The 27,536-nt window shown below is 61.3% G+C and overlaps 10 protein-coding genes across 10 annotated transcripts; 7 read left to right on the top strand and 3 right to left on the bottom strand.

The window, feature by feature from the left end:
- Nucleotides 1–1,217: 1,217 nt before the first annotated feature.
- On the top strand, nucleotides 1,218–3,812 carry PLICBS_009912 (uncharacterized protein; the record flags this gene model as incomplete). The annotated part of the gene is made up of 1 exon (XM_065601748.1): nucleotides 1,218–3,812. The coding sequence occupies one exon, from the start codon at nucleotides 1,218–1,220 to the stop codon at nucleotides 3,810–3,812; it is 2,595 nt and encodes an 864-aa protein (XP_065457820.1).
- Nucleotides 3,813–6,354: 2,542 nt separating this feature from the next.
- Nucleotides 6,355–8,578, top strand: PLICBS_009911 (uncharacterized protein; the record flags this gene model as incomplete). Its single annotated transcript, XM_018328072.2, has 2 exons — nucleotides 6,355–7,823; nucleotides 7,894–8,578. The coding sequence occupies 2 exons, from the start codon at nucleotides 6,355–6,357 to the stop codon at nucleotides 8,576–8,578; spliced, it is 2,154 nt and encodes a 717-aa protein (XP_018173305.2).
- A 1,731-nt stretch (nucleotides 8,579–10,309) lies between these two features.
- On the top strand, nucleotides 10,310–12,103 carry PLICBS_009910 (uncharacterized protein; the record flags this gene model as incomplete). The annotated part of the gene is made up of 1 exon (XM_018328073.1): nucleotides 10,310–12,103. The coding sequence occupies one exon, from the start codon at nucleotides 10,310–10,312 to the stop codon at nucleotides 12,101–12,103; it is 1,794 nt and encodes a 597-aa protein (XP_018173306.1).
- Nucleotides 12,104–14,727: 2,624 nt separating this feature from the next.
- Nucleotides 14,728–15,481, top strand: PLICBS_009909 (uncharacterized protein; the record flags this gene model as incomplete). Its single annotated transcript, XM_018328074.2, has 3 exons — nucleotides 14,728–14,871; nucleotides 14,927–15,031; nucleotides 15,089–15,481. 3 exons carry the CDS (start codon nucleotides 14,728–14,730, stop codon nucleotides 15,479–15,481), a joined length of 642 nt encoding a protein of 213 aa, XP_018173307.2.
- Nucleotides 15,482–16,785: 1,304 nt separating this feature from the next.
- On the top strand, nucleotides 16,786–17,583 carry PLICBS_009908 (uncharacterized protein; the record flags this gene model as incomplete). The annotated part of the gene is made up of 3 exons (XM_065601747.1): nucleotides 16,786–17,156; nucleotides 17,261–17,516; nucleotides 17,578–17,583. The coding sequence occupies 3 exons, from the start codon at nucleotides 16,786–16,788 to the stop codon at nucleotides 17,581–17,583; spliced, it is 633 nt and encodes a 210-aa protein (XP_065457819.1).
- A 429-nt stretch (nucleotides 17,584–18,012) lies between these two features.
- PLICBS_009907 (mitochondrial inner membrane protein required for protein import) lies at nucleotides 18,013–19,633 on the bottom strand (the record flags this gene model as incomplete). The annotated part of the gene is made up of 2 exons (XM_018328075.1): nucleotides 18,013–18,642; nucleotides 18,701–19,633. 2 exons carry the CDS (start codon nucleotides 19,631–19,633, stop codon nucleotides 18,013–18,015), a joined length of 1,563 nt encoding a protein of 520 aa, XP_018173308.1.
- A 1,139-nt stretch (nucleotides 19,634–20,772) lies between these two features.
- On the top strand, nucleotides 20,773–21,768 carry PLICBS_009906 (uncharacterized protein; the record flags this gene model as incomplete). Its single annotated transcript, XM_018328077.2, has 1 exon — nucleotides 20,773–21,768. The coding sequence occupies one exon, from the start codon at nucleotides 20,773–20,775 to the stop codon at nucleotides 21,766–21,768; it is 996 nt and encodes a 331-aa protein (XP_018173310.2).
- Nucleotides 21,769–22,058: 290 nt separating this feature from the next.
- Nucleotides 22,059–23,329, bottom strand: PLICBS_009905 (uncharacterized protein; the record flags this gene model as incomplete). Its single annotated transcript, XM_018328078.1, has 2 exons — nucleotides 22,059–23,101; nucleotides 23,227–23,329. The coding sequence occupies 2 exons, from the start codon at nucleotides 23,327–23,329 to the stop codon at nucleotides 22,059–22,061; spliced, it is 1,146 nt and encodes a 381-aa protein (XP_018173311.1).
- Nucleotides 23,330–23,998: 669 nt separating this feature from the next.
- Nucleotides 23,999–25,598, top strand: PLICBS_009904 (uncharacterized protein; the record flags this gene model as incomplete). The annotated part of the gene is made up of 2 exons (XM_018328079.1): nucleotides 23,999–24,151; nucleotides 24,258–25,598. 2 exons carry the CDS (start codon nucleotides 23,999–24,001, stop codon nucleotides 25,596–25,598), a joined length of 1,494 nt encoding a protein of 497 aa, XP_018173312.1.
- Nucleotides 25,599–25,726: 128 nt separating this feature from the next.
- Nucleotides 25,727–26,607, bottom strand: PLICBS_009903 (exosome non-catalytic core component; the record flags this gene model as incomplete). Its single annotated transcript, XM_018328080.1, has 2 exons — nucleotides 25,727–26,240; nucleotides 26,306–26,607. 2 exons carry the CDS (start codon nucleotides 26,605–26,607, stop codon nucleotides 25,727–25,729), a joined length of 816 nt encoding a protein of 271 aa, XP_018173313.1.
- Between the last annotated feature and the right edge of the window lie 929 nt (nucleotides 26,608–27,536).

Raw genomic sequence — 27,536 nt, 5'->3', positions numbered from 1 at the left:
GACTGGGCTGGGCCACAGGCGTCCGTCGCGCGCTGCGGCTCCCCGCACGTGGGCCGCTAGGCGCCACCTGCCGCCCCCGGGCGCGACCCCGCCAATCAAGTGCCGTTGTAGACATCCATCGATGCATGTGCCGGGTCCGTTTTTGAGTTTTGACATCACACCTTGCCAGGCTGCCTCTCCAATTTCCATTCTCCCGCACATCCACCCATCACCTTGAAGGGGTTCCTACCTCTTTGCGGGCGGGCAGGACACCCTGTGACGCCCGTGCTGGCGGTCCTCCGGGGCAACATGTTGGATCGGCCTTTTCGATCACGCGAGATCACGATTTGCGCACGCCCATGAAGCTGGCTTTCATACGCTCGTTCTACTGCTCCGTCCCCCTCGCATCCTCGGTCGACAATGGAGGCGGACGTTGGCTCGTCGGCACATCCGCGCGAGTAAGGCGGACATGTCGCGCATGTGTCCATAACATTAGCCTATGCATGGCATTCGACGCGGCGACAATCTCGTCTGCTCCTGTCCACCGCGCCTCCACCGTTTCCTCCACCATGAATCTCCTCCACCATGTCCTCCACCACCCTCTCCACCGGGCTCCCTCCATCACGTTGCGATTTAATCCCGACAGGGCAGGGCACGCGAACGAGTGCCTCAACAACCATCGACACCCGCCCGGGGCACGCAATACCCATGACATCTGTACGAGTCCCCCCAGGCCATCTGCCCAGTCCCCACGCCCGCCGCCATGCAGCCCCACGCCGGCTGGCTCCCGCCCCTGGGCTGCATGGTGTTGGTCCTCGATGTTGGTCGCCAGAGCGCCAGCCAAGGCGGTGCCTGAGTTCGACGCCTCCTTCCAACCCATGGTGGATGAGGTCTATCGGCTCCGCCTGCCTACCAAGTAACGTTATTATCCACCGGGCATGGCCGCCGTGCCTGCCATCGTTCCTTGCTCTGTGACCTGGCTTGAGCACCGTTGAATGGCGCTTCTTCCCGGCCCGTCCACTCCTTTCCGTCTTTGCTTCTTTTCGTTCCATTGACACCTGGTTCTCTCTTCTCTTCTTCACCATCCTTTCTCCTTCCTTTCGGTGAGCGGCTTGGTGTCGTTGCTTTGCGCCGTCGTGTCTGCGGGTCGTGTCAGTTCCAGCTGGCCATGTAATCCGCTCGGAGAAGCATCACGACTCCTCTTTGTCTCCCTCCCCAAGGCCGCGAGCCAGCCTGCCATGGATCACGACAACCGCAGTCGCCAGGCGTCGCCGCCAGCGCGCTGCCTTGCCCGCGGCTTTGCGTGCCGGTTGTTTGGCCTGCGCCGCCTCTTCGTCGCCGTCGCCGGACGCTTTGCCGGTCGACGCTTCGTCTTCTCCTTTGCGGCAGTATCCGTCCTGGCCGCAAAGTCGGTCCACATCTACGCGCATCACTCCGCCCTGCCGACCGTCCATCTCGTCGGCTGGGGCTATTCCTTTTTTGCGCAGGACATGGCCTTGCTGGTCTTTATACGCCTGCTTCTGGACGGCGCCCTACTTGCTGCTGCAGCATGGTTACGTTTCCTCGCTACGGTTCTCGCTGCCGTTGTCGTTGCATACGTCGCTACGTTGTCGACTATAAACGTCTCCTTCTTCGTCGCGGCCGGGTCCGAGATTCACTGGCGCAATGTCGGCTTCGCGGGCGATGCCGCCTCTCGCGCTCTGCTGCTCACCGGCGTCGTGTCCTTGCTACTGGTCATGCTCGCCTTTGCGATTGTGGCATGGGCTTTTCAGGACGTCGCATACGGTCTTGCTGGCTTTGCTACTGACATTTTCAAGTTGCCATTTACGTACCACAAATTGCTGGCGCCGTGGCAGACAACGATGTACTCTCAGCTGCCGCAGCAGGATATCGAAGGCGGCAAGATCGACGACAAAACTCGCGACGGGTCCAGGGACTGCGTAAAGAGCAACATGAGGACGTGGCCGTGGCCGCTCATCTGGCGGATAGTGCTGTATGCGCTTGTTGGCGGCGCGTTCTTGGCGCAGGTTATTCTCCTGATCCTGCGGCCGCACGAGAGTGCCCTGACGTTCATGTCGTGGACACCCGCTCTGCTTCCATTTGTCGATTTCAAGAACTCGTCTCCGAATCTCGACAAGATCGTTCCTGTGTACGGCTCCGGCATCGGCCACGAGTGGGACAACCGAACCGCCCTGGCAGAGCCGGTGCCCTTGTCCTGGCTGCCCCAACAGGCTCCTGTTCCGGGGTTTGAGGACTGGACTACAGGCAAGAGGCACTACAACGCGGCATCGGACCCGCTCAAGGTTTCGAATCTCGACGAAGAGCTTTTGGAGGAGCTGCGAGGCAAGCTCGGTGATGTGCCGATACGACATGTAATGGTCATCATGCTGGAGAGCACGAGAAAGGACGTCTTTCCCATCAAGAAGGACGGCTTTATCTGGAAGCGCTTGGAGGACTCGTTTGAGAACAAGACACTGCCCGAGAGGGCGCAGCGCAGGCTCGCAAGCTTAAGCCCCACGGCGAATTCCTTAACCGGCGACTACGACGACGGATTTGCGCGCGAGGAGAAGGACAAGAAGCCACGCGGTGGAATCAACTTCAACAACGCATATTCTACCTCGACATATACCATAAAGAGCATAGCCGGCACGCTCTGTGGGATCACGCCTCTCGTTGCCGACTTCAATCTCGAATATCGACACCACATCTACCAGCCCTGCTTACCTCAAATTCTAGACGCCTTCAACGCACTCGATGGGCCTCGCAAAGGCGATTTTACTACTTTCAAATGGCGGCCGTCCTATCTGACATCGGTCATTCTTTATTACGACAAGCTCGAGAGCCTCATGACGTCAATGGGATATCCCGAGGAGAACCTCATCGGCAAGGAGTACCTAAAGAGCCCGTCAGCCAAGTTCGGCCCCGTGAAACTCCCCGATATTAACTACTTTGGTATGGCGGAAATTTGCCTCGAGGACTACATCCGTGATGCCTTTGCATCGGCAAAGAAGAACGACGAGCGAGTCTTTCTAACGCATCTCACGAGCACGAGCCACCACCCTTTCGCCATGCCGGCAGACGAGGAATATGTCCCACTCGGCAGGGGGCTAGACGACCTATCACATTACGTTAATGCGATCGGCTATGACGACCGTTGGTTAGGGAAGATCTTAAGTGCGCTGGAAAAGGAGGGTGTGGCGGACGAGACCCTGGTCGTGTTCGCAGGCGACCACGGCCTGTCGCTGCCCGAGAACGGCAAGCTTCCGACATACTACAACCCGAACTCGATCAGCAACCACATACCCCTCGTCATGTCGCACCCGAAACTGCCGCCTGTGACGGTCGACGCGGCGGTGTCGTCTCTACAGGTGCTCCCAACGATCCTGGACCTGCTGCGGGAGACGGGCTCTCTGTCTGACGCGGCCAGCAAGGCGGCGGGAGACCTCATGGCCAACTACGAGGGGCAGTCGATGGTGCGGCCAATGCGCAGCGGCAACAAGACGGGGCCCGAGGGGACGCTCGGCGACTGGCAGTTCACCGTAGTGAACCCAGGCTCGGCCATGGTCAGCGTGCGGGACGCGCGGTCGACGTACGGCGACTGGAGGCTGGTGGTGCCGGTGGTGGACAACGTCGAGTGGCGGTTCACGAGCCTCGACGAAGACCCGGCCGAGAAGCACCCGACGGTCGGATTTGAGTTTAAAGAGTTTCTGCGCAACGTCGAGGAGAGACATGGGAAGCGCGCGGCGCGGTGGGCTGAAGAAGGCGCCTTTGTGTCGCGCTGGTGGGTAGAAGAGAATAGCAAGCGATGGCGTTACGGACCTTATGGCGATTAGACCATGTTTCTTGGACTTGGAACAATAGACGATTCCGACGGGTTAAGACCGTCAAGAAGTTGCCGACTGTCTCCGAAACGACCTTGGTGTGAGTAATAGTGGTGGAACTGACTGATTGTGAAACGTTGTCGAAAGACGAATGCTCACGGTCGACTCGGCTCAACCAACGGCCGACTGGCCCCGGGATTATCGTGGTGGTTGCCGCCACCTTGACATTGCCAGCGAACCGCCAAAGAACACCTTGCAAGCTGGATTTGATCGCGACTCTTATCATAAAGGTGTCTTCATTCAAGTATGGTATTTTGCAAACTGTACGTCGTTAAATGGGTCGAGAGTGTGTTCTTTGCAGGTCTCGGGCTTGTCGGTTGAAAGAGGCGACGTACATCGGCGGCTTAGACCTGACACCACACTGCCAGAGCGTTCATCCATATCAGGCGCCTTTGCCGACATTACAGCAGTCCGAAATCTCGACAGCCAGGTACTAGAAACTCCTGGACACATCATCGCCATGGCCGGTCGTGGTCGCCTCGCGTGCGCGACGGCAGCACTAGCCCTCACCACCAGCTCCCTCATAGCGATGCTCGTCGCAGCCCTCGCAGGCGCCGCGCACAAAGACCTGCCTCTATTGCGGGTCAACGCAACGGACTTTTCCATATCATCCACTTTCATCAACGATTGGACCGGCGTCTGTCGCGCAAAGCGGCGCTTCGATCTACGGAGCGCGCATGCCGGAATGGACGACGCGTTTCTCGGCGCCAGGTCGACAAACGTCACGGGCGCGGACCTCGGCGTGCCGGTGCTGTTCGACGTGAGCTTATGGGGGTATTGCTACACGCCGCGGAGTGGCGACGGCACTGCGCGGGTGTGTTCACGCCTGGCGTTTGACTGGGCGGGAGCAGCGCTGGATGGAGCTGGCGTTGCGCTCAAACGGGCCGTGGAGACGCGGGAGAGAAAGGTTACGCTGCCGGGGTACTTTACGGGTAATGCTTCGGTCTTTGAAGAGTTTACACTCTGGGCGGAGATGGCTTGTGTGGTTGCCCTCGCGGCGCTTGGGGTCGAGCTGTATCTCGGCGTCGTGGTGGCCCGTCAAGGTGGTGGTGGTGCTGGCGGTGGGATCTTATCCTGCGGCGCGCTGTTCCTGGCGGCGTGCGTTGCGGCCGTTGCGGCTTGCAGCTTTGCAGTGCTCGTGTCCTTGATGTGCCTGACCCTTAACGCTCTCACCGCTTGGAAGGGGGTCATTGTCGAGGCGACGTGGGCGTTTGGTGCGGCTTGGGGGGCCGCTGGGTGTGCGGTTGGGGCGAGTTGGGTTTGGGCATTTTGGGGCATGCTGGTGTGTGTTCGACGATGGATCTCGCCGTCGGAGAAGGGGGGCAGATACTAGGATTGACGGGAGGTTTGCGTGTGTAACAACAAAGGTGCTGAGACTGACCGCTTGGTGTCGATGGAAAGGGGGGACTGCATGACTGACTCCCGATGTTTGCTTATGGGGGTCGCCTTACCCAACATACGACAATGGATGCCGTTGCATGGAAGCTGCACAGTAAGAAAATGGGCCGACGGGTTACCATAAACGAGGCAATTCGTAGAAACCCTTGAAGTAGGGAGATGCAATAATCGGCGGCATCAAGATTGTGGCCTACGTGTACTTCGTATGTAGGTTGCTGGAATTGTTCAGGTGTCATGGAGGGCGCAACGCATACTGCAGTTCACTTCGAGCGCCCGCATCCATCACCTACCAATTGAGAGGCAGTTGCACTTGTGAGTTGGACAAACTGTCCGACTCTCCTCTTCAGCATTGGTGCCGTGACTATCCGGGCTCTGGAGGCCGTCCGGTCCGTTCCCGCGAAGGAAATGACGGCGAGGACGGACGCACTGTGCCGGGTCCGCCAAGACGCAGCAACGGATCCTGGTTCTCCGCCAAACTCCTACATCCGTACTGTTCTTCCGCCCCAGGCTACGCACAGTACCGTCCGCCGCTACAAAATCTCATCCGAGCCGCCCCAGGACGCCCCCATCCTGCACCACGGCAAACATCCGAGCAGCAGCAGCAGCAGCCGCCACATCCGACTCACGCATGGACGACAGTGAGACGGGGTCCAGCGCTGCTGCACCGCACCAACACCCGGAGGCGCACGCCCGCGGAAGCGGCCACGCATACGCACAGGATGCCGCAGGGGCAGCCGCAGCAGAAGCAGCAGATGATCATCCGCCGCGTTACATCCGGAGCCGCATCGCAAACGCCTGCGACGGATGCAAGGCCCGCAAGGTCAAGTGCGACGGAAAGCTGCCCTGCGGATACTGCGCCGGCAGACATCGGCCTCACACGTGCCATTACTCGCCGCAGCGCAAGAGGAGACCGAGGGCGTCGGCGGCAGCGACGGCGGCAAGGACAAATGGGGAGGCCGGTGCAGTGTCGAGTCCGTTGAGGCGGCGGGCGTCGAGGTCTCCCGACGTGGAATCCCGACGTCGCAATGGCCCTGTCGCTTCCGAGACAGGTGTTGCGGCGCAGCTGCCAGCAACTGCATTGCCATTGTCTTCCCGGATGGAGACGCGGAGCTCTCGGAATGGGGACCGGAACGGCTCTGCCGAGGACGAGGACGGGTCCGGGCTCAGAGCGAGGACGCCAGCGCGCACGGCAGCTTCACGTCACCGGCGCTCGACCGAGACGTCGCCTGCCGGAGAAGACGACACCGACGTGCCGCGCGAGGCCCGCCTGCTGTGCGACTCGCGCGGCAAGCTCATCTTCATCGGCGACTGCGCGCCCCTGTCCTTCTTCCAGTCTGTCCGGCAGCTCGTCACCAGCCGCGTCGGCCAGAATGCCTTTGCGCCCGAGTCCAGCCGCTACTCGGTCCTCGAGAACAACGCCCCCGCGGGTATGTACGGCGCCGGCCGGGACAGGCACCCCATGATGGGCGACGGCCGGGGACGCGGGCCTCCCGAGGTGCGTTCCCGGGACGTGCCCCGGGCTGTGGCCAACTACCATGCCATGACCACGGGTCTCGTCGACCTGTTTGACGGTGGGCGGCTTCTCGACGACCTGCTCGTTTGGGCCAACCTCGATGGACGCGGCCGCTACCAGAACCACCACCAGCGCGCCGACGATCTTGGCTCCGTGGTCAACTACCTGGTCCTCGCCATCGGGCTGCTCCCCGACGACGAGCCCCTCTCGCGCGCCTACTTCGAGCATGCGCGGGACTGCGCCAATGCCACCTTGAGCGCCAACCTCAGCGTCGGCACCGTGCAGGCATTTGCTCTCGTCACGGTTTACATGCTGTGCTCGTGTCAGATCAACGGCGCCTTCCTCTTCTTCGCCATCTCCGCGCGCGCGGCCTACTCCATTGGTCTGCATCGCACCGAGGTCAATGCAAGGTTTGGACCTGCGGCACACCGCCAGCGTGACAAGCTGTGGCGAAGCCTGCGCGCCGTGGACCTCTTCCTCAGCACGTCCATGGGTCGGCCGCCTGCTACGTCCGATGTGGACTGCACGGTGCCTTATCGCCGTGTCGCAGGTGAGGGCAAAGCGGCCGACGAGGAGACGCTACTGGATGCGTCGGTGCAGATATTGCTCATCACGGAGTGCATCGTGTTGGAGGTGTACTCGCGCAAGAAGATTTCCCTGCAGCTGACGGAAGGCATCTCGCGGCAGTTGCGCGACTGGTCCACCCGATGGCTCCAGCGGCTCAAAGACATAGTTGCCGCTGGGCGGCCAGCGCATGACGCCGAAGGCGACGTGGAGGCCCACGGACCAGGGGCGGCAACAGAGGCGCAGGCCGTTGGGGCGTGTCAAGTGCTCGCGTCGTATTACTACTCGGTGATGCTGGTGTCGCGCCCCTTTCTCATGTACGAGCTCTTCCGCCGGCTGTCAGACAGCCCCGCCAAAGGCGCCGCACCGCTTGCGTCGGGGAAGAGCAAGCTGGCAGATGCGTGCATCGACGCCGCGAGCCTAATGGTTGAGCCGATCCTAGACCTGGTCGAGCGAGGGATGCTCAACGTGAGAGTGCCCTTGATTGTGTACGTGCCCATCCTCCCCCTCCCCGGCTATCCCACGTACCGTAACATGACGACTCACAAAGAATTGCAGCTCGTGGCTCTTTGCGTCGTCGCTCGTCCTCGGCGTGGGTCTTCTCGGCGGTTTCGGGCGCATTCTCGAGAAGCACGGCCGCGCCGCGATCGCAGCGCTTGACCACCTGGCCAAGGCGGACGGGCACGCCGTACAATACTCGCTCGTGGCGCAGTCGCTTCTGGAAACGGCGCGGGAGTATCTCGAGCAGCGGGAGGCCCAGGAACGGCTGCGCAGGACGGAGAACTCGAGCCAGCTGTTTGGATTGATCCCGCCGTCGTCATCAGGGGTCGCGCCGTCGCCAGGCGCACGATCATCGCCGGGCGCGCTCGCAGGGAGGAGCCCTGGCGTCGCGTCGCCGGGGATGGGCCTGACTGGCGGCGGTACCATCAGAAGCGCTCGAGAGGCACAGGACCAGAGGCTCTCGGCCGCGGCGTCCTTCCTCCAGCCCCACGGTGCGATGCCCCCAAGCGGCGTGGGGTCCCCGAGGATAGCGGGCATGGACACGCATGGGAACGGGCACGACGACGGCGCGGCATCTTCGTTCTTTGGTCTCACGGCGGAAAGTCTGATGCAGACGCCCGACGGCAACTACTGGAACGAGGCGACATTTGGGCCTGGCGGCGAGGGGGACGGGGCCTCGGCGCTGAATCTGTTTCCGCTGATGGAGGCTGGAGGGGGCATTGACTTGGCGCATTATCTGTGATACCCTGGGCGGGCGTTGCGGCGACAAGAGTGCTCATGATCTGACAATTTGCGTGGTGGTTTTGCTGTGTAAGTTATGGTACCGTCGTAACCGGTGGCAAGACGAGCTGAGTGCTACAGAGATGTTGACCGGCCCTCGCTATCTACATGTAGCGGAGCTGAAAGCCTTCATCTTTGTCCCTCGCTCCAAGCATTGCCTCCGCCAATAGCTGCTTTCCGCTGTAACCCCCCCTCCCCTTGGCCTCTACAGGTTGAGGTTGATCGGGTTACAGGCGAGAGTGACGGTTCCCTATCCAAGACGTCGCATTAGAGAGCCCATGCACACGAGTTCTGATGACATGGGGACACCTACGTAGGTATCGCCGCTGCAGCACGCCGTTTGCTGGTTGCAGCCTGAGCTGCCAATGCCTAGAACATTGATGGGCGAACCTAAGAAGCCAAACTACTCAGAGCACGCACGCTTATAAGAGACTTGTCCTGTTGCATGGAGACTTACAATCGAGCCCAACCGGGCCGGTCAGACCTTGGAGGTTGACCGGCACGAGGCCGGAGAGGAGAGTGCCGGAATTATCTGAAGAAGACGATTGTACGGAGTTGCAGCACTGGAGGCTGCCGGAGTTGCATGTCCCTCCAGTCTGGGGGAGTGCCGTTCCAGCAACGACAAATGTCAGAGCCACAATAAAGGAATGCATCATTCCGGTTGAAAATGTGTGGAAGTGGAAGAGAGGACTGGGTACCCGTGTCGGTCTACGTTTGCTTGACGTGAAAGAGGACATCCACTCGTATATACGTGCGTTGTGAGGCCGGAGGATGGACTGAAGCGCGCTGGAAGCAGGGCTCTGGGCCCTAGCCAGCAAACTGGACTTCAGCCACTTGATAGACCTGCCGCTTGCGATACTGCTCTATTCAGGTGGCTTCTTGAGAGGGGCATTGGACTGATCCACGTAAATTGTCTCATCACAGACACGTGTTCCGACAATCTTCATCGGGGAACGCACTGCCAGCAAATTGAGTCTGAGACCGGCATGGCAAGCCGATCCTGGTGCATGAAAGAAGATCGCAGTGATTTTATCCCGGTCCATGCATTTTCCTGCACATTACCAGCTAATTCGGCTTTTTACATGATGGTGATCTCGCTTACACCATGCTTAATGGCGCAAGGCCACGGCCCTTCGGGTTGCAGTTTGGAAAGAAGACGAAGTCTTCATACGGCCTATTTGACAAAATTAATATATATGGTATAATTCAAACAATGCTGGTGAAAGCAGCGGACTCCATGGACAGGAGAAGAGTGCCCGTCTGGCAGTTCACTCTCCAGCTAAACCATCCTTGCGGCAGTGCAGGGTACGCGGATGCGGCGTGGATCGCGCAGGGGTTTTGATAGTGCACGCGCCTGGAGATCAGAGATCAACACGACAACGCAATTCCCCTCCAGCTCTCCGTGCCGCACGAACGCAAAACACCACTCTCTAGCCACCAGGCCGGTTGGGAAATAATGGGAGATGGACTTATGCATCCTCCCTCGCTGGCGCGCCCTGCCTCGGTCAGGGCGACTGGCGACGGCTGCCGCCTGACTAAGCACGTGACGGCGCGTTAACCCCTGATCTCCTGAACTTCGTCGGAATGCTGCCGCTGCGGCGACACGAAACTCCTGCAGCAACAGCTCCGCGCCGCCCTCATCGCCTTCTTCAGCGCCTCTCGACTCGCACCAAGCGCGCATGCGGTCGGCCACATGTTGGTCGCGGCTTTCCTCCGCAATGGCCTTGGCCTAATGCTGCCGGTGGCGCTGGCCTGCACCGTCTACCTCTACCTCTACCCCTTCTTCAGCCAGTGCGCGTTTCCAGTGCCGTCGCGGGACCCGGCCGAGGCTTTCAACGAGACGAAGAAGCTGCACTGGCCGTACGCGGACTCTGAAGCCGGCGCGGAACATGATGCGCTACCGACACGGCTCGCGCCGTTCCGACTTCTGGCGCTCGGCGACCCGCAGCTCGAGGGCGACACATCCATCCCCATCGCGTATCTGGGTGTCTTGCCGCACCTGCGCAGTATCGCGAAGCGCCTCACCTTTCAGACGGAGGAAGAATCGCTGCGCGACCGCGTCCGGATGACGCTGCACGATGTGATTGACGTGTACTTTGAGGACATCCCCTTCATCTTCGAGTCGGTCCGCAAGCGCTTCGACCTGTTCGGAAACGATTTCTACCTCGCGCACATATATCGCACCTTGCACTGGTGGACGCAACCGACGCACGTGTCGGTGCTGGGCGACTTGCTGGGCAGCCAGTGGATCGAGGACGATGAGTTCGACAGGCGCGGCCGGCGCTTCTGGAACCGCACGTTCAAGGGCGGCGAGCGCGTGCCCGACGACGTGGCCGCGTTTCCCGAGAAGGAGTACAATGTCACGGGCCTGCTCGATGGCTCTCCCGCGGAGCAGGTATGGACACGGAGAATCATGAACGTGGCGGGCAACCATGACATCGGCTACGCCGGCGATCTGACGCCCGAGCGCATGGCGCGGTTCGAGCGCGTCTTTGGCAAAGCCAACTACGAGCTCCGCTTCGAGATGCCCGTCGAGGATCCGACGGCCAACGCCACGATCGTGGACGACGCAACAAACCCGCTGTCGACGCGGCTGCACCCCGAGATCCGCATCGTCGTCCTCAACGACATGAACCTCGACACCCCGGCCAAGGACGCGGGCTTGCAGGATGCAACGTACCAGTTCATCAACGCCGTCATCGGCACGGCAGCGGCAGTCGAGCACCAGGGCCAGTTCACGCTGGTGCTGACACACATTCCGCTGTACAAGCCAGAAGGCGTGTGCGTGGACGCGCCGTTCTTCGACTTTCACGGGCCCGAGGACGGCAGCGGCGTCAAGGAGCAGTATTTGCTCAGCGCCGACGCCAGCCGCGGACTCCTTGAGGGCGTGTACGGCGTCAGCAAGGACCCCGGGGCGGCGGGTAAAGGGCTAGGCCGCAGCGGGCTGGTGCTCAACGGGCACGACCACGAGGGCTGCGACACATACCACTTTGTCAACCAGACCAACGGCACGTCGGTGGACGAGCGATCATGGGAGCACGTTCGGTGGGCGGATGCAAGGGCGCGCGGCCTGCCGGGGCTGGACATGGTCCCCGGACGCCGCGAGATCACGGTGCGCAGCATGATGGGCGACTTTGGCGGCAACGCGGGCCTGCTGAGCATGTGGTTCAACACGACGACGTGGGAGTGGGAGTACGAGTACGTCGACTGCCCGCTGGGCCGGCAGCACTTTTGGTGGATGACGCACTTTCTGGATGCGGGCGTGGTGCTCTTTGCGGCGCTGTGGGCGCTCGTCGCCAGACTCGAACGCAAGGGCATCGACGTGGACGGCGAGTGCCGCAGGGCTGTGCTGCTGGTACGCGATCGGGTGGAAGAGAGCATCGAAGAGTTTCGGGACGCGGTCCGGCGGGTGCGCAACGAGCCCACGCAGCCGAGATCACCGGACACCAGGCCGAGAGGGGCTGATCAGAATGGCACGGCGAAATGAGCAAATCGATTACGACGTGGACATGGACTATAGAATGGCGGAGAGCATCGCGAATCAGCGGGGGGCATAGCAATACCCGGTGACGGACGGCGGTGGCATAGTGAGACGTGTACGACGAGCATGGCATCTTGTATAGCATCCTGTATATCCCCTAGTGAACGTTATGCATAGACGTATCTGCGATGATGTTGTTGAGTGTGCCGTCGAAGTGCAATCCATCCCTTCTCCTGGCTGACCATTCTGGACACCACAGTCCAGGTGGTCCCGATTTCACCGATGGACTTCTTGGGATGGAGGAGATGGGCTGTCCTGAAGATAGAGGAGAGGGTCGTTCGCGCGGACCCCCAAGTGCCCGCACGAAGACGAGCCTGTATTGGCCACAACGAAGAGCACGGCCCTCGCCCGCCTTGATCAGAACACGCGGAGAGAAGAGACGACAAGATGGCACGGGCGCACATAAGTGCCGAAGCTACTGTCGGTCGCCAACGCATTCATGCAAGCCCTTGCGTCCTGACAGAGCATGAGAGCATCCGCTTCACGCACCTGCGGCCGACAACCTGCTGCGTTTGTCTGCGGAACAGGCTTTGCCGTTCACCCATTCTCCCCCATCCGTACACTTCCCGCGTCCAACGGCTCAACGGACCCCGGGTCTCTAGCTCGGTGGCGGACGGCCGACGCGACGCCACACGGCAGCCGCGAGTCCCGTGATCCTCCCGCGGGCCAAACTGTCGATCACGACAAGAGCATGGACCCTGGATGCCCTGGAAGGGAGGAGAGAGACACCGGATGAGCCCAGCAAGGAGGCGGAAAGAGACAACAGTTTGCGGCAGCGCGATGAGACTGCCTTGAAGATGCTCTGCAGCAGGGATGTATGTTCGATTCTTCTGTGGCCAGCGGGGTGGGTGGGCAAGGTTGGAACCCAGGCTGGGAATCTAGAGAGGGGACGGGCACTGGCCCGAACCGGATTTGTTCCCATGCTCCTTGTTCGTGGCGGGCTGAGTAGGGATGCCCCCCCGGCCCGAGACCCAGGTTCCTGTTCGTCTTGTGGCGCCAAGAGAACCGCCGCCAGGTCGGAGTCGAGACGACACACCGGTCGTGCGGGTGGCGCAGAGCAGAGGTCGGCATGGTGCTTGGGTGCCTGCCCGCGGCAACAAGGGTGGTGGCTTGAGAGCCCTTGGGGAGAGCGCCATCAAGGGAGCTGGAGCGCCACCCCGGCCGGCCTGCCTGCCGCGCACGCAGAATGGAGCTTGTTACAAAGCTCGCACGCAGTCGGCGCGACCGATGAACGCATGAGACGAACGGGGACTGAAGCGGTAGCCACGATTCTCCCCTGGCCGTGTCTCTGCCTCGCAGTGACAGAGCGCCGCAACCCCACAAAGAAACAAAGACTATCTAGTAGTGCTGACATCTGCGCAAAACCGCTTTGAAGTGAGTTTTCCCTCATTCTACTCAACAAGCAATGGCAAGGGTAGCTCAATATGGTCTCTTATTAGACTCACCAGTCGTTGTAAGTGCTTGTGTGGGGATTGGCCCAAGTTGCATGAACATCGACAGGAATAAGTACTAAACATCCCAAGAAGCTTTCGTCAGATCTCACTTGTGGTCGACAGTGGATACCGGAGGCTTGCCTTGGCATCGCGGTGCCTGACTCGCATCTATCCGCATGGATTCTCCCCCTCGTCAAAGCTGTTCCCTGTCATGGAAGGGTCTTGCTGTCGCAACTCACAAGAGGGCCGCGAGTAGCCTCACGATTAGAACGCCGCAGAGCGGCGACTATTTGTCACAATACTTCACCCACAGTGACTTGAGACTCGCTGCGATCGTTGATACTTGACACTGCGGCAGCCACGTCGACGATGACAACCCCGCCAACTTCAGCTTGGTCAGGGGATGTCTCTAGCGCGGGCGTACGGCGATGCCTTCGAGAATCTAGTGATACTACGGAGAGGGACTTGGTGGCTTGAGCCCCTGCGTCTGAACGTCGAGGCCGACGAAGGAGCTTCGCTGGGCTTGTTCGTTGGAACCAAAGCAGGCCTTGGAGCTTCCCAGAGGCGGCACGGCAGAAGCCGCACGTCGACAACGGCCGAGATGTGCCTCCATGCGCCACCGGGCGCCGCCAGCTCACGGGCCGGCACGCATGAGAAGTTCCTCTGGATGCCACCTCATAGCAGCATGAACGGTAATAGGACCAAGGCCCAAAGTGTGCAATGGCGCCTGCTGGTGAAACGGGGAGGTTGTTCCCTCCCCCCCCCCCGGTAGATTGCACATCAATCGGCGCGGAGATAAAGAGGCAATGGTCTCAGCCCCAGGTTCCCCAGTCGTCCGTGCGTTCTTCAGGGACACTTGACGCCTTCACCCCACCGGGCAGGCGACGGCGCCAGGCGTTCTCTGAGGCGTGGTGGACCTGGTGGCTCGTTACCTTCCACCGAAGTCAATTCGGTGGTGAGAACTACTGAACTCTGTTTATACCTCCCGTTTTCCCTTTAACTACGACCGTGCGCGCCTCCAGTCTTCGTCCGAGTGAAGAACCTCCAGCGCAAATGGCATCTCTGACGATCCTGGCATTTCCCCATATCAGTCCTCTGTGAGGCTGGCCACGTGTGAGACGGACTCTGTACGTGGCCATGGACGACCGCAGTGGCGAGATCATTGCCGTCAACATTCTCTTCATGGTCCTCACGACCGTCATTGTTGCACTTCGTGGCTATTGCCGAGGATGGATTATACGGTCCTTTGGTCTAGACGACTACATTATGTTTGTGACTTGGGTACGCTCAGCCACCACGCCTAGAGCTTTATCGGAATTGGTTAACCGTGAGCCAGGTCATATTCTTGCTGTACCTCGTATGCCAGCTTCTTACCGTTCAACATGGAACGGGCAAACACCGCTCAGAACTGGATCCTAGCAGCATTAGCAAGGCGCTCATGGTAAGCTGATGTCCATGCCCTGCTTGCGCAGAGAGGCCTAACATGGCCCTTCGTCAGTGGTGGTATGCGTGCCAGTTGACGTACATCTTGTGTACGTGCCTGCTCAAGATATCCGTTGGCTTCTTCCTGCTGCGTGTCGCCGTCGACCTCAAGCACATATGGGTCCTGCGCATTTCAATGGCCGTGACCCTCCTCTTCAGCATCGCCTACTTTTTTGTCATGGCGTTCAAATGTTCTCCAGTATCGACTTTCTGGGAGATTGATCCCAAGGCGCGAGGCAAATGCCTACCGGAGGGACCGATCGTCACCCTGACCTACGTGGCATTGTCTTTGAACTGTGTTGCGGACTGGATTTTCGGCATCTTGCCGGGATTTATCGTGTGGTCGCTGAGGATGCCGCTCAAGACGAAGATCCTGGTGGTCATTATTCTGAGCTTCGCTGCCATGTAAGTCGGCAACCTGAGAACTCGAGAAAGGAGACTTGCATCGTAGCCAAGCACTGACAGCTTTCACACTCCCCGTCCCGCAGTGGCAGTACGGCGACCATTGTTCGGGCCACTTATATTTCTACGATAATGAATTCTGACGATTTTTTGTGTAAGTTGGGCCCAAACGGGGGATGACTGCTGTTGCCGTGCTGACTTTAGACGTAAAGATGCTACGGCCGGCATCGCCATATGGAGCACCGTCGAACCCGGCATCGGCATCTCGGCGGCATCCGTGGCAACGCTCCGACCGCTTATGCAGCTCCTGAGTTACAAAATCGGCCTCTCCAGCAGCGGGCCAAGCAACCCGGAGTGGCGGGAGCGTAATCGCGATCCTGGCATGCGCATGGGATACTTGAGGAGCAACAGCTTGCCTCGTGGCCACGTGCGGCGTCCGAAACAGGACGACACGATTGTTATCATAACAAGCTCGGAGACAGACTTATGGCCGGTGCGGGAGCCGCCGTGCAAAAGCTTGGAAGCTGTCTAGTTCACCTTTTACGACGAACCACGGACTAAATAATGATCGTCCTAACACACCATGGAACCATGGGCGTCAGCGCACCCCCATAGTTTGATTGGAGACGCCTGTGAACTGAGAAGTAATGAAGCCATGTTCCGTGCAGAAGTGCAACACCATGGCGGGCGTGTAACCGCGTAGCTTAAATACTCTCACGAGAACCTCCATGGCTGAAACACCATACGGCGCTGCAAGCTCGCGTTGCACAGCTAGACGTACCGCAGTGCTTGCTAAATATGATCTCGGCGGTCGTCGTCTTGAAGTCCACTGGCCGCACACTCCTCCGCGCGCGAGGAGATCAGGATTACCTGACGGCCGGTACCTAGCAAACGATGTCGGTTTCACGGGCGACATGTTCTGGTGGGGAGCGACTGTCGGGCCATTCGCCTCGCTGCCCAGGCTTAGGTTCCAGACATCTTTGAGGCAAGATCGTGCGGGAACCCGGTGCTGTTACACTGTCACACCTGCCTCTTGTGCTTCGGATGGTAGTACAGTTGCTGGGTGCTACTGGCTACCGTTACACTTCGTTCATGTACGCGGTGCAAGGTGACACTGCCTGCCGCCTGCCGCGTCTGCATCCGTCATTCGAAGCACATGCAACGTACGGGCGTGAGCTCCCAGTGTTTATATGCCGACCGGCTTTCCCGTGCTGGCCAGCTGGTGTTATTGTCATGCCCGGAGCAATATCCCTCGCCGCCACGCGTTTTGGAACCATCGCCATTCGTCTAAAGAGTCATCGAGCACGAAAAATGCGACTTGTCAGGCTTATTGCACTGGGCGCGCTCGCCCTCGGCGTCGCTTCGGCGCCCGCCATCACACACGATCTTGACCTCGACCACGCCCTGCAGCATGATCAGCACAACGGGCACAGCTCCTCGTGTTACCATAGCGACACTTCAAAGGGCATCGTCGTCTTGACCAAGTGCCGCCGCACGACTACCCACCGCAGCAAGACGAGATCGTCGTCGTCGACCTCCTGTCCCCGGGCCACGACAACAACAGCCCCGCCGAACTCGACGACGACAGGGCCAGCAACAACGACGACGACCGCGTCGGTGGACATGTGCGACAAGGGCGGCGAGTGCGACTGCTCGTGCATCCCAGACGTGAACAGCGAGGAGTACGGGCTCCTCCTCCGCTACCAGTCCCTTCCCCGACAGCGAACCGACTCTCGTGCAAGGAGTCGGGATGGTGGTGAACACTGACTGACTGCGGGCGAAACAGATACTTCCAGTGCGTCACCAACCCAGAATGTGAACATTGCTGGATAACTCCATGGCCCCCTGTGTGGGAAGACTCCGTTACGGCGCCGCCCGAGTCTCGAGCATTTGCCGACACCGTCGCCACCGCGGGAGACCCGGCGCCGGCACGACCATCATCGGCGGTGCGCGGCAGGCCAAGAGCCGTCAACGTGGTACACACGACGGTAGTGAGCGTTGTCAAGGGCATGTCAACGGCGGCGGAGACGCCCAAGGGGGTGGTGAGAGACCGTGCGCCGTGATGGGTTGTGATGATGTTGATGCTAGAGCTAAGGCTTATAGGGGTGAATCGCGAACTATGGATGGTAGTGAAGGTCTCTGAACGAGGATGCCCGATGGAATTGCAACAGACAACTTGGATGGATGCAACCAGGAATACATGAGTTTGAGACGGGGACGATGGCACCGCAACGAGCTTCGGCCCCTAAACAAGCCCAACCCGCCTAGATTCTCAAATTAGAGCAACGCAAGGCACCCATAGCCAACCATTGGAGTAATAGTCGATTGATGACTTCATTCAGTCGTACACCTAGTATACAAAATTCGACGAAACCCCATCCGTGCATGTCGGTGATGCCCCGCCCGCAGCAATGCAATTCTATGTGCCGATTCCCACCGTTTCGCGGCTTCTGGCTCCGCGTCCAAGGACAAACCAGCCGCCCAGGTTTTTTCTTTGCTACAAGTACAACGTGATTAGTGGAGAGAGCAGGCCGCCGCTCAGGCCTTCTTGTCGCCGCCGGCACCGGCGTCAGGCTTGGGCCCGAACCACCCAGAAAAGGAGCCCATCATGCTGTTCATGGCTTCCTGCTGCGCCTTCTCCATGGCCTGCTGCTCCTCCTTGAGCCACTTCTCGCCGTTCTCGCGAATCTCCTTCTCCAGCAGCTCGTAGTTACGCTGGCCGCGCTCGCGCGCCAGGTCCTGAAGCATCTTGCCCTGCGCGAACGCCTCGGTCGGGTTCTGCTCGCCCTCGGCCGCCATCGTCATGCTCATGTTGCTGGGCTTGAGGCCGAGTAGGTTACCCAGCGCGCCCATACCCGACGGCTTCGAGTGCTTCGACTTTTGCGTCTCGAGCTGCTTGTTGAACTCCTTGCGTGCAATCGCCTCGCGTCGCGCGAACTCAGTCGGGATGTGCTTGCCCTCGAATGACTTGAGCACCTTGCGCACGTCCGAGTACTGCATCGTGTGGATATACTCGAGGAAGGGTATCAGGCCTACGAGGTCCTGGTCCTTGGCCTCGCCCTTCCACGGGTCGAGGATAATGGCGTTTTCGGGTTGCTTGCGGACATGCGAGGCCTTTGTGTCGATAATGATGACCTTGGAGAGGTCACGGTTGAGGTACGAGAGGTCCTGCGTAGGTCAGTATGGACGTCACGAATACGTGCAAAGGAGCGCAAAGGCTACCAACCTTGACAATCTCGCCGTCCTCGTACTTGGTGGCCTCACGGTAAAGAGGCCACATGATGAAGCGGAAGGGGTCAAGCTTGCGGACGATGGGCTCGCCCATGGCGAAAGGCACAGTGGTGAAGAGAACGAGCTCGTAGTACTGGCTCAGATAGCGGACGAAGTAGTCCATGCCGGGGCGCTTGGCGACGCGCCAGCCATGCTCGCGCGACCATTCGCTGTGGACGAGCAGATCGTCGAGACTCAGGCACAGAGTGTAAGGGCGCTCGAAGCTGGGGTCCGGGTCGGGCAGCAGCTTGTCAAATGCCGGGTCCTGGTAGTAGGAGACGGACTCGCCCATGCGGGCGCGGACGCGCTGCCACCACAGGGAGATGCCCCAGCCGTTGGGGATGTCCCGGTGTCGCTCGGCCTCGATGACGTCGTCCCAGTCGCGGCCCATGTAGACCAAGCTGAGGACGCCGCCAGCCGCGGTCGTCGCCAGAAGGAAGCGCGTCCACCAACGGCGATTGCGCTCGCTCGTCGACACGTATTCGTCGCGTCGGCCGCCGCGACCACCCCGACCCCCGGCCTCTTCCTGCTCAACGGCCTCGAGAGCCGGTTGCGCACGCCCGCTGCGGCTCGCCATCTCCTGATCGAGGGTAGACGGAATGCCCTGCGTCAGATCGGGCAGCTTGTCGAATGGTATTTGCTCGGGCTCGTCCTTCGGTTGTGCATCCTTGGGCGCGCCATCGCTGGAGCCCTCGGCTGCTGAGTCGGGGGGCGTCGGCTTGGATGACGGCGGCTGCTTGCCGGCCTGGTTCGGCTTATCCGCAAAGGACCTTACCCAGGGCGAGAGAGGCGCTGCAGGGCGTGCGCGGATGATGGGCGAGACGGCCGGTCGCGAGAGACGGGCTGCCGCCGTGGCCAGCCGCGGGGCGAGGGCCACTCTCGAGAGCATCGTGGGCGATGTGTGTCGGCGACACAATTGGGGGCGATTCCAATTATGTCGAGATTAAGGAATGATGGAGAGTGATTGGGATGCTCAGGAGCTCATGGCGGGATGAGCGTTGGTGTGAGCTTCGATGTCGATGCTGGGGGACGGGAGCATGCCTTGTCAGACTGAAGGCCGAAGTCGACTGACGATTGACGAAAGCTGAATGGAGCTCGCCTGGGTGGAAAATTTCGGGAGCCGGGGGGGTTTCTCCGAGGTTTCTGCGGGCAGACGAGCCAGCTGGATCCATGGATGTGGCACCCGGCGGACGCCCGCGCCGGGCGGCCGGCCGATAGCGGCACCTCCACTGCCGAACGCGCTGGAACGGCTGGAGCCTGCCACACCTGGGCAGCGTGCCTGCCCCGTGCCCGAGCCGCCCGCCGCGGTGCGTGCAGCTCACTGAAGAGCCTGGAGCGACCGCTGAAGATCCGGCCGCTCACGTGAGGGTGGCGGTCCAGACTCAGGCTCCAGGCTCTGCGCGAGGGCCCCGCCCCATTGGCGGTTGGGCGACGCACGGCACGCAACGGGCGCTCCACTGCCCTGACTGGGCTGGGCGGTGGCTGCCCGTTGGGGGCGATTGGTGATCGCCTTCCCCGGGTTCCTTGCCGGATGGAATGGAACAACACCCCGACCCTGCGTCCTTCCCCCTCACTTGCGCACGCGGCATCACACGACCACCCTCCTCGTTCTCCTCACGGCCACGTCTCCCGCTGCGCTTGCTTGCCTGCCTGCTGCCTTCCGTCTCTCGCGAGCACGCACGCCAGTCACTGTCCTACCGAGCAGCCCGCTCGGCCCCAGATCACGAACCCAGACTCAACACTCCCGCGAACGCTCGACAAGATGCCTGCGTGCGCTGCCTTCTGAGGGTGGTGTCCTTGATGAATCTGCGCGTCGCCATGGCACCACCCTCTGCGACCCTGCTCGTTCTCCGAGACACGCTGTCCTTGCCCGCGCTTTGCGACTGAACACGACCACATCGCGACGAAGTCCGTCCCCGACCATTGGCCTTTGCTGCCACTGTTACGCCCCGATCTGAGTTTGCGATATTCGCCACCTCATCCTGCTCAAGTCGAGCCTCTGCTTCATCACCACCACGGCCGCCGATCATGACCCGGAGACCTGTCCGCAGCTCGGCGTCGCGCCTGGTGCCTCGCACCTACACTCTCCAGGCGGCATCGTCGGCCGCCACGCCGGCGTCCTCGACCACCACGACGCCCATGAGCTCCGCCTACCCGTCGACCTACAACTCCGAGGTCGAGGCCGACGACGAGGTCGCCAAGATTTCTCTCGCCTCCCTCACCCTCGACACTCCGCTCGTGCCCCTCCGCCGCGCCCGCCGCGTGCCCGAAAAGCCCTTCCCCTTCCTGTCTTTGCCCTCGGAGCTCCGCGTCAAGGTCTACCAACACTTCTTCGCGAACACGGACCCGGTCCTCGACCTGTCGCCGGACAACTACAAGCGAATCCACAAGCACCTCGGGCTCATGCGCGTCTGCCGCCAGATCCGCGCAGAGGCCACCAACTTCTTCTACAGCACGCGCTCCTTCCGCCTCTTCCCCACCTATCCGGGCCGTTACTTCAAGTCCAAGCGCCCGCTGCTGGCGCGCCTCAAGCCTGGCCAGAGGGAGTGCATCACAACCCTCGAACTGCGCCTCGGTCCGGGTTGGAATGCGCCGCCCAAAGGCTGGGTCGTCAACGATGCGCTCGGCCTCAAGGACTGCGTCAACGTGCGCAAGCTATCTGTCTTTGTCGAGTGCGACCCCAGCGACGGCGTCTTCAAGGGCTTCCGCCGCTCCGAGGGGTTCTACGAAGGCTTCAGCCGCAAGCTGCTCGCCAGCGTTGCTGAGACGCTACCCCACCTTGCCGTCATCGAATTTGACGGCTGGTCCAGCGTCAAGAAGAGCGGCGCCATGATGCAGGGCCTGCTCGACGTCGCGGCCCAGACCGGGCGTCTCATCCGCTGGGGCCCCGAGCGCGGCTGGACAGATGCCGACGAAGACGAGGAGCCGCCCAAGTTGGACACCAACGAGGACCCGGCAGCATTGTACTTGAATGGGATGCCCATGCAAGGCTACGCCCAGAACATCCTGGTCGCAGCATCGTGATTCGAATAGCTATTATTACTTTACCTCTAAGGATTTGGGCTTGGGATGGGTGCGAGCGATGATTCTTTGTTTTTCTGGTGTTGGACGGGACTTTGTCGAGGCGCCTTGTTGGAGTTTTTTCCCCAGGCAGATAGGTACTTTCAATGCTCCATTCACTCTTCTGGTCATTAAGCTTCAAGAATGTGAAGTAGGTGCATTTTGTGATGGCACCCATTGGCGCCATGCGCAGGTTCTACACATGCGCCGTTGTCGCTAAATACAATGACAATCATGCCGACACGCCCTCGGCCCTACTGCGCGCCCAGCATGGCCAGCGCATTGCGCAGCTCTTGCACCGCCGTCGGCACGTCTTCAAAATTGAGCGCCGAGATGGCCCATTTTGCGTGCTTCTGCGCCTGATTTAGGTCCTTGTGGTGCATCGTCGTTGTCGGTACAGGTGCCGGGGCCGGAGCCGGAGCTGAAGTCAGCACCGGGGCTGGTGCGGCCGGTACGACAGGCGGAGGCGCGCTCCAAGCCGGCGGCGCGGAGGGTTCTTGCGGCGCGGGAGGGGGTGGTGCGAACTGCGACGGCAGCTTCGTCGGGATCTGGGGTGAGGGCTGCGGAGGGACCTGCGTCGCTGGAGACGGGCTGGCGCTCATGGGCGAAGGGACAAACGGCTCGGCGGGAGCTGACGGCTGTGAAGAAGCGGGAGGGGGTGGCGGGGGAAAGTATCCGTCTTGGACCTGCGGAGGAGGCACCGGAGGAGAGGGCTGCTGGGGCACGGCAGACGATGGAGCTGCCGCCTCGTCGGGCACGTCCTCGACGGTTGCGGCGCGCGGCTGCGGACTGACAAGCTCGCGAGCCTCCGGATCCTGTGCTGCGAGGCGACGCAGCTCTGCATCTTCATCATCCTCCCCCTCGGCACCAGCAGTGGCGGCCGCCGCCTCGGGCTGCTTGGGATTCGACTCGTTGGGGTCGCGGCCCTCGCGGATGGCCTTGAGGATGCGCGCGGCGTTCCACTTGGCAAACTTGATCTTGGCGAGCGTCTCCGCGTCCAAGGCCGGCACCCACTCGCGCGTGAGGTCGAAGAAGGTGGCCGCGGCGTCGAACGTGTCGGCCGTCTGGCGCGTGACGCGGTCGGCGCGCAGGGTGCGCTCCGCGCGCGCAAACGTCTCCTGCGCGAACTGCTCGACGTAGGCCTGCCCGGCGTCGTTGTCGACAATGGCGTCGTCGTCGGCGCGCTCGGCCTTTGTGGTCTCGAGGCGCTCGAGCAGCGTGCGCGTGAAGTTGAAGCTGTCGTCGTCGGCCTGGTGGAGGCCCTTGCCGACGATTTGGTTGACGGCGTGGTATTCGCCTGCGCGAAACCCTAATGTCAGCTGCAAGGCTCTCCTTCAAGCATCCATCGCATGTCAATCTGCAAGGCGAAGCAGCTACATGATCTTGGTCCGCCGCCATCGCGGACGGGCGGGGGACACATACACCAGTAGGCAATGGCTGGCTTGATGGCGCGCAGCTGGTTCGCGCGGTTGATGAAGCGGCTGATCTCGGGGATCTTGAGCGCGGGTGGAAGCGGCTCGGCCATGGCGGCGGGATCCTGCGGTCGCAGGGTGTTGTTGTGAGCAGGGTCAGAGTGTTGAATGGTGAAGCATTGAGGTTCGTCACCCCACCTCTAGCTTGTCACCTCTGACGCAGGCGGCACGTAACGACGGGCCCAGGCTGCAGCTGGGCCCCCTGGGCCCTGAGCAGTCGCAACGCTGCGGGTGCTCGCCTCCAGCTCAGTGGGCGGGCATGAATTGCGCAGCCAGCTCCCGTCCAGAGACATGCCTGTGCCCGTACCTACCTAGCCCCTCCACAGCTCGCGCCACAGTGGCTGTCCCCTCCCTTTCAGCGGGCGGGGTGTCCATGCCAGCACCGTTGCCCCCGCGCCACCGGGGCCCCGTCTCGGACACAGGGCTGAGCTCCAGGGCTAGGTAGGTGCCTGCCCGCCTGCCTGCCTCACCTCACCTACACCGTGGCCTTTTCATCAGGACAACCTGGACGTTGGACGAGCTCGGGACGCACTCACCCTCCAACCTCCCTCCGAGCCAGACTTTGCTCAGGCGCTGCGCCCGCCCCTTCTCCTGCAGATTCTGCAGCCTGCCCGCGATTCGCACCAAAGGTTCAAGAACAGACGTTTTCGAGTAAGAAGCTCATACGCCACTCGCCGAGTTGTTGCCCGTCTCGGCTCACATCGCAACCTAGCTCAATCGCCATGCCGCACCCCACTACCCTCGCCGCCGCCCTCACGGCCGCGCTGGCCGCCTTGCCGGCCGCTCAGGCGGGCATGTACACCAAGAACTCGCCCGTCTTGCAGGTCGACGCGCTCTCCTATAGCAAACTCATTGCGAAGTCGAACCACACCTCGGTACGTGGACAGCTCGGTCCCTTGTCTGCGCTCAGCGTCTACCGGGCCGCATAAGAGTGAGACAGGTCACGGGAGTATCAGCTTGCTCACAGACATTGCCATATAGATTGTAGAGTTCTATGCGCCATGGTGCGGCCACTGCCAGAACCTCAAGCCTGCCTACGAAAAGGCCGCCCGCAACCTCGCCGGACTCGCCAAGGTCGCCGCCATCGACTGCGACGACGACGCCAACAAGCAGCTCTGCGGCTCCATGGGCGTCCAGGGCTTCCCCACCCTCAAGATCGTCCGGCCCAGCAAGAAGGCTGGCGGCCGCCCTATCGTCGAGGACTACCAGGGAGCCCGCACTGCCGGCGCCATCACCGAGGCCGTTGCGTCCAAGATCAACAACCACGTCATCCGCGTCGCTGACAAGGACCTTGACGGCTTCCTGGAGGGTGAAGGCCCCAAGCTCCTCCTCTTCACCGAAAAAGGCACGACCAGCGCCTTGCTGAGGAGCGTCGCCATCGACTACCTTGACGTCGTGTCCGTCGGGCAGGTGCGCAACAAGGAAAAGGCGGCCGTCGACAAGTTCGGCATTGAAAAGTTCCCTACCCTCGTGCTTATTCCAGGCGCGGGCAAGGACCCCGTTACCTATGACGGCGAGCTCAACAAGAAGGACATCGCCGCGTTCCTGTCCCAGGTTGCCCAACCCAACCCCGACCCGGCGCCAGGCAACGGCAAGGACAAGGCAAAGGACAAGTCCAAGTCCGACAAAGCCAAGACTGACAAGCCCAAGTCCGACAAGGCCAAGACAGACAAAAAGGAGAAGAAGGAGAAGAAGGAGACCAAGTCCAAGCCAGAGCCTTCCAAGGAGGCCGAGCCCGAGGAGTCGCCCGAGGCGTCCACCGCCACGACCACCGAGGGCGCTACTGCGACTCCGGACATTGTCCCCATCCCCACCGTTACTGACGCCAACATGCTGGTGGAGAAGTGCCTCCTTGCCAAGTCGCACACCTGCGTCCTTGCCCTTGTTCCCTCCGAGGCGTCCAGCAACGGCGACAAGGCAGTGGCGTCGCTCTCACACCTCAACACCAAGTACATCCATGGCCACCGCCACCTCTTCCCCTTCTTTGCCGTCCCGGCCAGCGTCGAGGGCGCGTCGGCGCTCAAGGGCGCGCTTGAGCTGTCCGGTGACGTCGAGCTGGTTGCGGTCAATGCGCGTCGTGGGTGGTGGCGACGGTACGAAGGCGACTTCGGGGTTGAGAGTGTCGAGAGCTGGATTGACATGATTCGCATGGGTGAGGGCGCCAAGAACAAACTGCCCAAGGAGATTATCATCGACGAGGTCAAGGCCGAGAAGCCCGCGAGCTCTTCTCAGACGAGCGAGACGCGCACTACCGATCCCGAGCCCGAGGAGGAGACCGAGGCCCCCGAGGCCACGCACTCGATTGTGCACGAGGAGCTGTAAATGTTAGGGTCATGTACCAGCACCATGAACCATGCGGTGCATCATTCTGTGTAGCAAAGGAAACAAACCTGGTAGTAATGCTTCGATCTCGGAATGCGAGTGTGTGCTAGTGCTGCGGCTGCGCGTGTCTAGCCGTCCAAGTCCATGGCCATGGCGTCGCTGCGCTGGACGGCACCCTCTCGAATCATCTTGACGCCCTTCTCTTTGACTGTGCGGTCGAGAAACTTCCGGACTTGCTTGCAGCCATCGATGCCGACAACCAGCATGCCCTCCAGTCGGCTGACCTGGACTCTGCTTTCACAGACGAGGACGGCGACGCGGTCCCCATCGCCGAGCGTAGCGACGGTCAAGAAGGGCAGCTCCTGCTCCTCCTGGTTGTTGAGGTCGAGCAGGGGGTCGGCGGCGTCGTCGCCCGCGGCGTGCGTCGACGTGGATCCGGCGGTGCAGGCGGCGATGTAGTCGGTCATGGGTATGCCGGCGTCGACGACAGCAAGGGTGGCGGCGTTGAGGAGCGCGGCGAGGAGGGAGCCGTCCTGCGACAGCACGTGGAGGGAGATTGTGATGGAGGAGTGGGGGAAAAGATGGGTGTGGACGGCCGACGCAAGGGTTTTGGCGATGGTGATCTCGATTTCCTGGATGCGCCTGTTCACAGCACCTGTCAGCTTCCGGTAGGTGTTCAGAGCCGCCTGTGAAGGGGGCCAACTCACTTGTCGTTGCGGCCGCGCTTCTTGCGGTCGACGCTGGAGAAGCCGGCAATGACGACATTGACGTTGATGGAGGCGGCGTCGCGCTGCGCCTGCTGGCCGCCGCGGCGTTGCTGCTGCTGCTGGCTCTGCTCAGAGGGGCCGGTGACGACGCACATGACCTTTGTGTGGCCCATCTCGAGGTACGAGGAGCCGTCGGCGGCGTCCTGCGTGCGGATCTGGGCGTGCAGGCGGCGCAGCTCGTTCCAGCGGCGGCCGTCGACGCGCAGCAGCGCCAGGGAGTAAGCGGACGTGTCGAGAGGCATGGCGACGGGCGGGGTGGGGGATTGGCGACTTGGGAGACGGGGGTGTCGCTGGACGGAGAGGAGGCGCGCCGTGGTGATGAAGGCTTCTCGGATTGAGATTTCGATTTTTGGTGGTTTGGCGGGGCGATTGGCGCCGAGGTGTGGCTGACGGCGCCGCTGCGGCGTGGCTTGATAGCGGGCTGCCGGCACTCTCCACCGACTGGCGCGAGGAGCTCCAGGGCTGGAGCTACCCTGAGGCTGGGCCGCCGCCAGCGATTACCAAGATTAGGCTGTTCCCGCTGCCGTTGCAAAGGCTGATTCTAAGCTTACGGGGGGGAGGCTGCTGCAACGTGATCCAGGCTGAACTGGGTCTCTCGAATCGCCATTAATCAGCCCGGAATGGGGAGAAGCACGCTCGGACAGAGCGCCGACTATTGCGCCAAACAATGTGGAACAGTTCAAGATGCTCTGCTCGTTCGCACTTACCGCTCCCCCATCTGCGGCAGCCCACAGTCGGTGCGTAGCCTTTTGCTCCGACGCACTAACCTGCTGTGGCTGCTGCAAGAGGCCCGCCCTAACAGAGTCTCCACCCCAGGAGCTTCCCTCGATCAGGGCCTACCCAGGGAGCCTTCGGCTTTGCAACATCTCCAATCTCCATCTCCGACCCTCCCGCCACCGCCAGTCCCCCCGAGACGCCGACACTGCCGGATAAAGGCAATGCAAGGCGCGCTTTCTCCGCCCCGAGGGTTGCATCTGCGTGATGTCACCACCGCAATTGGTGGACACGGCCTTTGACTCCCCCCTTGGGGGACGTGCTTGTTCACCCGGGCATGGCTTACAAACCTTCTTCCACGAGTAGAGGCCAGAGGTCGTTGACGCGGCTGTCTCAGGTATAGCTAGCTGGTGGAAACGCCGACTGAGTATATAAGTTATGTGCGACGTGCCTGTTG

This window comes from Purpureocillium lilacinum (assembly GCF_023168085.1).
Source record: "Purpureocillium lilacinum CBS 284.36 DNA, scaffold_8, whole genome shotgun sequence".
Taxonomy (NCBI): domain Eukaryota; kingdom Fungi; phylum Ascomycota; class Sordariomycetes; order Hypocreales; family Ophiocordycipitaceae; genus Purpureocillium; species Purpureocillium lilacinum.
The sequence above is the reverse complement of the archived record's forward strand: the minus strand, read 5'-3'. Positions and strand labels throughout refer to the sequence as shown.